The sequence below is a fragment of the Buceros rhinoceros genome, unplaced genomic scaffold (assembly GCF_000710305.1).
Source record: "Buceros rhinoceros silvestris isolate BGI_N320 unplaced genomic scaffold, ASM71030v1 scaffold32692, whole genome shotgun sequence".
Lineage (NCBI taxonomy): Eukaryota > Metazoa > Chordata > Aves > Bucerotiformes > Bucerotidae > Buceros > Buceros rhinoceros.
The window spans coordinates 29,135-37,753 of record NW_010400019.1 but is presented as its reverse complement, the minus strand read 5'-3'; the positions used below and the strand labels follow the sequence as shown (position 1 = coordinate 37,753).

Sequence of the window (8,619 nt, the reverse complement as noted above, 5' to 3'; positions counted from 1 at the left end):
GGGGCTGGTGCTTGGGGTGTCCCTCGGTGAGGGGACCCCGAGGCCTGTGCGTTGCAGTGGGTTTTGCTGGGAAGAAGCGAAAGCAGGGGAGGGCCGTGGTCGCAGTCTGACGGGAGCCGGCGTCAAATGCCTGTCCTGCTAGCACAGCGTTCACTGGTACCACCCGTTGGTCGCGTCGGGTCTTCGCATAACGAACGGTGCTGCGGGGCTTGACCTTAAGCCAGGCATGTCACCTCCGCGTAAAGCCGCCTGGCGCTCTCGGCTCCTTTTTTGCGGTGCAGATGACGGTACGTTTTTATTTCTGGATGGCTGAGGAGGGGTTTGGGTGCTGGTACAAAGCATACCCTTTCCTCCAGGCAAAAAAAATTGCTGCTGGTCTCTCTAATTTCAGATGTCTGTCTGTCTGCTGCACGCCTGCCTTTGCTTCGTCCCTCTCTTCAGTTACACAGATTGTGTTTTCATCTTAAATTGGATTAGCTGTTTATCATCCGGATGCTCTTGTATTCAGTGACGGTAATAGGTAAATTGCTCATGTCGTTTTATTTTATTATTCTTTTCCTAGGATGGCAAACGACTTTTCCTTCCATTAGTACTATGGATAGTACTATGGTCTCTTTCTAGATAGTAAATACTTGGAAGATATTTCTTTCAGCTTCTTTTTAGGTACATCTCGGTTCCACAGTACTCACTGAGCAGAAGGCCTGTAATTTGGAGTCTTGGCATTTCTTTTCAAACACTTTAATTTATAGTCTCTGATATAAACAATTAAATCCCGCTTTTATGGGTGTTTTGTTTATTTGTTTTTCTTAATTTCCTTGTAGTTTTAATTTTGTCACCTTTCCTGTTCAGCCTTCTTCTACCTTCCAGCCCCAATAATGCATTATCATTATCTGACCCAAAAATATTTGCATTATCATTTTTTCACAGATTGTTTTAGACTCAGATCTGCTTTTCCATGAGATAATACGTTAAAGGTTTGAGCTTGTTTTAAATGGTAATTGTACTTAAGGGAATTTTTCATATAAATTAACATCCAATATCAAATACTGTTTTTTTAGGATATTACAGAATTATATGGGACTACTGAATCTTTTAATTTCTTACGTACATACATTTCTACTAATTTTATGCATTAATTTCATATATCAAATAACTTTTTGCAAAACTGGGGCAAAAATTTTGGAGAGCAGTGTTTCTAAATGATAAATTTAGCCATTGGATTTTTGTTTTGCTCTTGCAACATGAATTGAAAGGCCTCTTGGTGTCAGTTGTTTCCCCAAACGCATATTAACAGCTTTGATCTAAATGTCTTCTAGTGTCAGTAATTTATAATGTTAACTGTGTATTTGTTAAAGTGTCATATATTTAATTAAACCTAAGGAAATTATGAATCAGCAAAATTGCGTTTTGTGGGTATAGGTGGAGAGTAGGCACAATGCACTATCTTATGTAAAAATGTTGCAAGAAATCACAACTCTAAATCACAGCTGTTGTGCCATGTTTTGTGTAAACCCAGCCAAAATATTTCCTTGAGTATGTTAACTGGACTGACCAGCTACAGGTTTTTAAGCATTCTTGTGTCATACATCTTATTTCCCAGTGTTCTGTGGAGGAGCAGTGTAAGTTCCAAAATTACACTTCCTGAGATTTAAAGGATACAAAAACCTGTGACACTTTATTGTTGTGTTTGTAAACAGCCTGACAATCATTATTTTTCAGACAAAAAATACAGTTTCCAATTTTTTATTGAAAAATGCAATTCCAGAAGATATTTTGGTTGAAGAGTTTTGCTTTTTCTAGTCTGATTTCACTCTTGGTCTGCAGAATATTTGTACTTAGGCCGTTGTACCTGGGAATATGACTTGATTTTTACCCAGGCAGCAGTCATCTTTGTCTGTAAATGATGGCAGAGATGGACTGTGAAAAAGAATAATTATGCCATGGACATAGCTCTTGATTAAGGGTAATCTGAAGCCACACTTTAGTTTCCTGTTCTTTATTCTGGCTCAGAGACACCCATTCACATATTGTCCGTGTTTTTCAGTTGGCATTGTGACCCTTATTTCATGATACGTGATTCTCAACTCATACTCGCTCTTTTGAGTCTGTAGTGATACTTTTCCCGAGTGCTTTATGCGCACTAATAATACCCATAGCAAAGCACTGTAAGCCTACCACAGAACTGATACAGGCCTCGGTTGCTGTTTGAATTTATAGGTCTCTCTGTATCTGATCCAAGGTCACTAATTAATGGGATTAAATAAAAAAGAGATCCCTCAATGTGACTCATAAATGTGACATTAGGCAGGAATCTTTCAGGCACACAGTTAAGGAAGTTAGGAAGAATCTGTTAAAATACATCTCCATGTTTTGAAATAGAGTTACTTAAAACAGAGGCTGGTAGTGCCACTTTCTGACTTTACATAATTGGATTTTATTATCTTTTAATTATTACCTTGTTCCATCTTTATTTGTGGCCTTCTCGTGTTCTTAGTCTTTTTTCCCTGCTTTCTTTAACAGAGCTTCTGAGCCCTAGCTGAAGTTGCTTTTAGCTCAATTATATTTGTTTCAGAATTCATAAAAAAAACATTAGTTCTTTCTGTATTTTTCACTATTGTTCAGTTTTCGCGTGTGTTTTGTAAAGAGTTTGAAGAGCTGCATATCATATTGGTGTTTACTGCTGCCTGGTTTGATTTACTTAGGATGGAACAAATGGTGTTTGGTCTTTCCTGTGCTGGACTGGGCAGACTGGATTCAGAGAGCAAAAAGACTCAACACTGAGGCATTGACCACATTTGCTACTGGAGTAAGGCAACTGCAATAGAAAAAAATATGTCTTCCTAGTCCTGGGGTAAGTTTGATTCTGAATACTGGTGTGCCTTTAAAGGTGCGTTGCGACATCAGCTCTTGACAGATTGGATTCTTATATGGATTTTATGGTAATTCAAGAAAAATTCCAATCTGACTTGATGGTTATATAGAAGAAATATCTGTGAGGAGGTCACCATTTTTTCCTTAAAATGGGAATTATTTAGAAATGTAGCCTATATATTGTAAAGTCATCCACCAGAAAATGGCAGTTCCAGTGTTTCAGGAAATTCTTGGCCTTTTCACCTTCATCCAGAAGAGGCACGCAGTCATGGTTAACAGACTAAACTTGACCCACTTCGTCTGTGTACAAAGTCTATGTATTATTCATGCTTTCCTTTTTTTTAATGTTTTCCAAATAAATGATTCAGCATGCCTCTTCTTCCGTAAAGAGGATAATTCTACAATAAACAAGCACATAAAATAATCTGGAAGAAACATTTTCTATTCTGGGGGGGCTTGTAAACACAAGATTATCGATTAAAATAATAAACTGTTATGTGTCAACATTGTTAGAAGTATTCATTTTTAAAGGAAATCTAATACACTCATAAAAAGCCCATTTAGAATAAAAATTTACCTGACAGAACTGTATGAAGAAGTATCAAGAAGGAGTATCAAGATTTATTGAACAGAAATAGCAACCTCTCAGGAAGAATCCATTTTTTGATAGGATGTGGGCTATGAAACTGTTCTATCTCCATGGCTTCCCAGAAACATAGAGGAGCATAACAGATGGGAGAGTTGTAATTAAGATTGCGTTTCAAAGGCTGCTTTTCATTGTGTTTAACATAACGAGGCTAGGGAATATTTACATGGGGATTTTTATTTCAAAAGTGTTCTTTTTATTGTTATCACAGAAATGAGTACTTGTCTTTATAATCTGGGTATCCAATAGCAGCTTCTGGGGAGTGGGGTGAGAGTGTTTTTAAGATCTTGAATTATTTTTGGAATTTCTTTTGAGGTGTCAAGCAGTTGTTTAAAAAAAATAATTATTCTCAAGAAATCGTCTTGTATTGAGTGGGTTTCATAACAATTACAGGACTTAAAATAGTTTTTAAGGACTTCTGTGTGGTTATCAATGCTTAAAAAAAAGCATATGTAGCTTTGCTTTTTAAAGAATTTTGGTTACTCCTGCTTGACTGAATGGTTGTTGTCTTTATGTTTATGATAAATAGTAAAGATACTTTAGTGGTTTGGGATTTCTTAAAGCTTATTCTACATGCCAGTCTCCAAGGTAAAGAAGGAGTTGCTCAGAGAGGGTAGGAGGGTTGATAATACATCTGTTCACAAAGTATGTAAATGGAAGTAGTGTTTTGGATTACAGATAAGAAACTCATTTTTAACAGTTGTTGCATAGAGAGATTTGGGATTTTCCAGCATCAGTCCTAAGAATTCTCCAAATTGAGTCTTTTTTTGTTGTGACAGTGTAAAGGATTTAATTTTATGAATATCATATATTTAAGACCAGGCAAATCTTGGAACATATTCGATGTATTATGGTAGACATGGTTCAAACTGTTTTGTAAAATTTAACGTTTCAGAAAATGGAGTTACAAGCTTTCCCTGTTATGAAGGTGCTTGTTCTAACTAAATCAGGACACGTTTTAATGCCAAGCTGTAACATTCAAGTCAAGAAATTAATGGAAATAAAAAATTCCCTAGGAATATTAAGTGCAAATGTTGAATTTGGTTTTCTTCTGCACAGTTGTAGCGGTGATAACAAATGCTTTGTGCTAATGAATTTTTTTTTTAAAGTAATTTTCTTTCTCTGACTTTTACAGAACCACTGATGATACAAAGGACAATGCACAGTGTATATCATGATGACATTTTGTACGTTGTGATATGGTTTTTGCCATGGCATCTGAGACTGAAAAGGCCCATGCTCTTCTCCAAACTTTCAGCACAGCTTCAGTTATTTCTAGTCTAGGTTTGGGGATATTCTGCTTTGTAGCAGACAGACTTCTGCAGTTTTCTTTCATTCAGCAAAATGACTGGCTCCGAGCCTTCTCTGATAATGCAGTGCATGGTGTACTAGGAATGTGGTCCTGGGCCATAGTGATTGGACTTAGGAAGAAAAGTGACTTCACTGAGGTCACCCTGGCTGGCTTCCTCGCTTCTGTCATTGATGTGGACCACTTCTTTCTTGCAGGCTCCCTGTCGTTAAAGGTAAGTCAATGGACCAGTAATTGTTTAGTTCCTGTGTTCATCACTGTTTACTTTATTATTCTTCTACCATATTCTAAACAAAAAAGTTCCAGTGATACTTTAATTAGATACATTTTTAGTAGATCTATGGGAATTATATTTGTATACAGTTGTTACGATTTTAAAAGCCCTAAAAATATTTTACATGTACTGTTAAATTCTGCTCCTTACAAGGCTCTGAAAACAAGAAGCCCTTATACGTTACATCCTGTGTGTATCACATAGTTGCTTTGATATCAAAGTTGAATAGTTAGGTACTGCCATGTATGCTTTATGTATAAAGTGGATTATTCCATTCCTGTTTTCAGTAAGGGGTAGAAATATCTAGAAGGTGGATAATCCAGCTGCTGTTTGATTTCGTTCAGTCTCACTGAGTAGTACATGTGGTTTTAGCCAGCCCTGAATATTTCCCTCACAAATAAGTTACATATGAGTTGTCTTAAAACTGTTTTTTAAAAAAACAGTCGGAGTTTGCCCATAAGTGTAGTTCATTGTTAAAAAAATAAATATAGTGAGCAACTTGTTAATAGAAGTAAAAAAGTGAATTGGCTCCTTTAAAGGAATGTGTGATCAATGTGCATCTGGGGAACTGCTTGTAAGGACAGAGTTTCTCAAGAGGATTAGTGCTACTGGCTTACAGCATTCTTTTTCAGTGGTGCTCCAGTAGCTTAGATGTGTTCTGTTCCTGCTTCCCCATTCATACATGTATATATCCCTGTCTGTATATATCTTTATCCATTCATCCAGAACATTTAGTTATTGACCATCTCGCCTTCTTTCTCCTCCTCCAGTTTGCTCTTAATGGTGTTACATCTTCATACGAATGACAAAGGAGATAGCTCCTAGGAAGCAGAGGAAGGAAGGAGGCGGAGGGGCAATTGCTATACTTCGTAATCCTTTGATTAAAGAAGAACGGTGCAAAGTGTTTTACCGTTTTTTTTTTTTTAAATGTACGAGATAGCTAAATGAAAGAAGCGTTACTGTTTATAGTTGAGATATAAAAATCAGACTTCCCATAGGAAAATAGTTTTTGGTTACATACAATATCACTGTTTGTTGTAGAGAAAAGACATTTTCCTATTTGTGCATTTGTTTAGTTTCCCCTGATATTTGTTTCAACAAAAGGTGCATTTTCAGAGGATTGCTGAGTGGTTGTTGTTGGGTCTTCTGGAGGTCATGTTCTCAAACCCCTCTGCTGAAGTAGGCTCACCTGGAGAGAGTTGATCAGGACCATGTCCAGACAACTTCTGAGTAGCTCCGCAGATGTAGGCTCCGCAACCACTCAGAGAAGCCTGTTCCCATGTACACACTCACTGTCACGATGAAATCATGTTTTCTTATGTCCAGGAGGAACCTCCTGTGTTTCAGTCTGTGCGTGTTGGCTCTTGCCCTGTCAGTAGGATCCACTGGAAAGAGCCTGGCTCTGTTCTCTTTACACCTTAATCTTCAGATGTTGGTGCACTTTGATAACATTTCCTCTGAGCCTTCTGTTCTCCAGGCTGCACAGTCCCAGCTCTCATCCTTTCCTGTAGGCATGATGCTTCAGTCCCTTCATGAGCTTAGTGGCCTTTCTCTGGGCTTGCTCCATCTCCAGTAGCTGCATATGTCTCTTGAGCACGGAGCCTGGACTCAGCACTCCATAGGTGGCCTTACCCCTGCTGAGGAGAAAGGGAAGGATCGCCTCCTTTGGCAATGCTCCTAATGCATCCCGGGAAATTGCTGGCTGCTTTTGCCACAAGGTCGTGTTGCTGACTTGTGTTCCGATTTGTTGTTCAACAAGTTGAATTTCCTCAAAACTGCTTTCCAGCTGGTCGGCCTCCATCCTATACTGGTGCCTGGTGTTGTTCCTCCCTAGTTCTCCCCTTTTCTGTACTTTTCAGTATATAGAAATACTGAAAAATTATAAAACTGTATAAAGTAAAGCTTGTTTCATAAATAGGTTCTATAACAACATTTTGGTATAGCATTTAAATCTAATTATTCTCATGTATATTTTCTTACTGGAAAATCAGTAAATGCAAGTAATGAATGGCTAGTTATTAGAAAGTATTGTTAAAATTTTGTTGCTACTTTTTCTGACTTTTGAGGTTATTACCAGTATTTTTCTCGATTGTGACCACTAGATGACATTCTTCACCAACATCTGTTTAGAAATTTTTGTGTTGTGTTGTATCATGGAATTGGGAGATGATGTGTCTCTTTACTGCCATTGGCGGTGAGGCAGGATTAAATACCTTGACAGTTTCCATGATGGAGAATGTTTGTATAGCCTATCCCTAGTATCCCAGGCAAAGTAAACTATTGCAATTTCAGGACTTAATTTGTTCCTGTGTTGTTTCAGTTCCTGAACAGCTTGCAGTTGTTTTTCTAATATCCAGCCTACAGTATTACTGTTGACAGTTAGATCTTGTTTTCTTATTCTTTAAGGCCTTTCTGCAAAAGACAGCTGATTGCTGAGATCTACCCAAAAATGTTTTTCAAATCAAAAATGCCAGATTGCAGGTAGAGGAGTAGCACTTTAGTAGCCAAACTTACTTAGCTGAGGTAAGGAGAAGGCAAGATATCCAAAGGCTTTTTCATAGTCATTTGCCTTCAAACTCCTCCCCCTTCCATACATTAACTACACTAATAAAGGATATTTACCTGTAAACCATGTCCTGACTAGACCTCTTGACCCTTAAGCGGTAACAGCATTACTCTTACAAATTGCAAAACGATTAAGTTTTACAAAAATTCTCTTCTTGACTAAATAACTCACAAAAAAATCTGAAGGGCCTGGATTTTATGTCTTCTAAACCTCTTATTATCTTTTTCATCTCCTCTGGATTGCCTTTTGCCTAAATTATCTTTAAAGGTTCTATACACAAATTGTATTTTAGATGAGGCTTTGTTTGAGCCAGAGAGCATAGATAATTTCTTTTAATGCTTCATGCATATAACACTTCTGTCTTTTTAGAGAGAGAAAAAAAAAATCTGTTACAGGTTTTATGTAATTCCATCAACACGTTTGCAGTGCCATCAGTCCTTTTAGTTTGTGATGTGATGTAATCCCCGTAAACTTTCCTTCTGTGTTGTTGCCTGGCTAGCTAGACCCGATTTTAGTATGTGATTTTTCTTTCCTTAGCTTAGTATGAAGCATCTTTCAATTTCATGTCATAATTTCAGGCCGTTGCCTATATAATTTGTTACTTTGTGGTATATTTTCTTAGTACATACTTGTTAATCCCAGTCCTGTGCTTCCTCTTTAGACTGAAGGATTCAGAGTAACTGGTTTAAGAGACTGCAAAGTTTATTGTTTGTGTAACACATTACTAAGTAACTAATAATTTAAGAAATCTAATTAACCAACCACGCCACTGTAACTGATTCATGACAGTGGTGTTTTTCACATTTCTGTACACAACTATCTGTAAAGCTCTTCATCACCCTTAAATCCGATGACTGGTTACTTTTTTGAAGTAACACTTTGTGCAGCACAAAGCAGTATTGCATTCTACCTCCAGCTGCCACCTTCAAACTACTCTGGTGATCGACTCCTGT

General features: G+C 37.5%; 1 protein-coding gene across 1 annotated transcript in view; it reads left to right on the top strand.

Moving 5' to 3' along the window:
* Positions 1-2,702: 2,702 nt before the first annotated feature.
* LOC104489539 (chromosome unknown open reading frame, human C5orf28) overlaps positions 2,703-8,619 on the top strand; it is a 9,795-nt gene continuing 3,878 nt past the window's right edge. The window contains exons 1-2 of the mRNA XM_010131710.1: positions 2,703-2,887; positions 4,653-5,040. Of these exons, the coding sequence (XP_010130012.1) occupies positions 4,717-5,040 (324 nt within the window). The 5' untranslated portion in view covers positions 2,703-2,887; positions 4,653-4,716. The remainder of the gene's footprint in view (positions 2,888-4,652; positions 5,041-8,619) is intronic.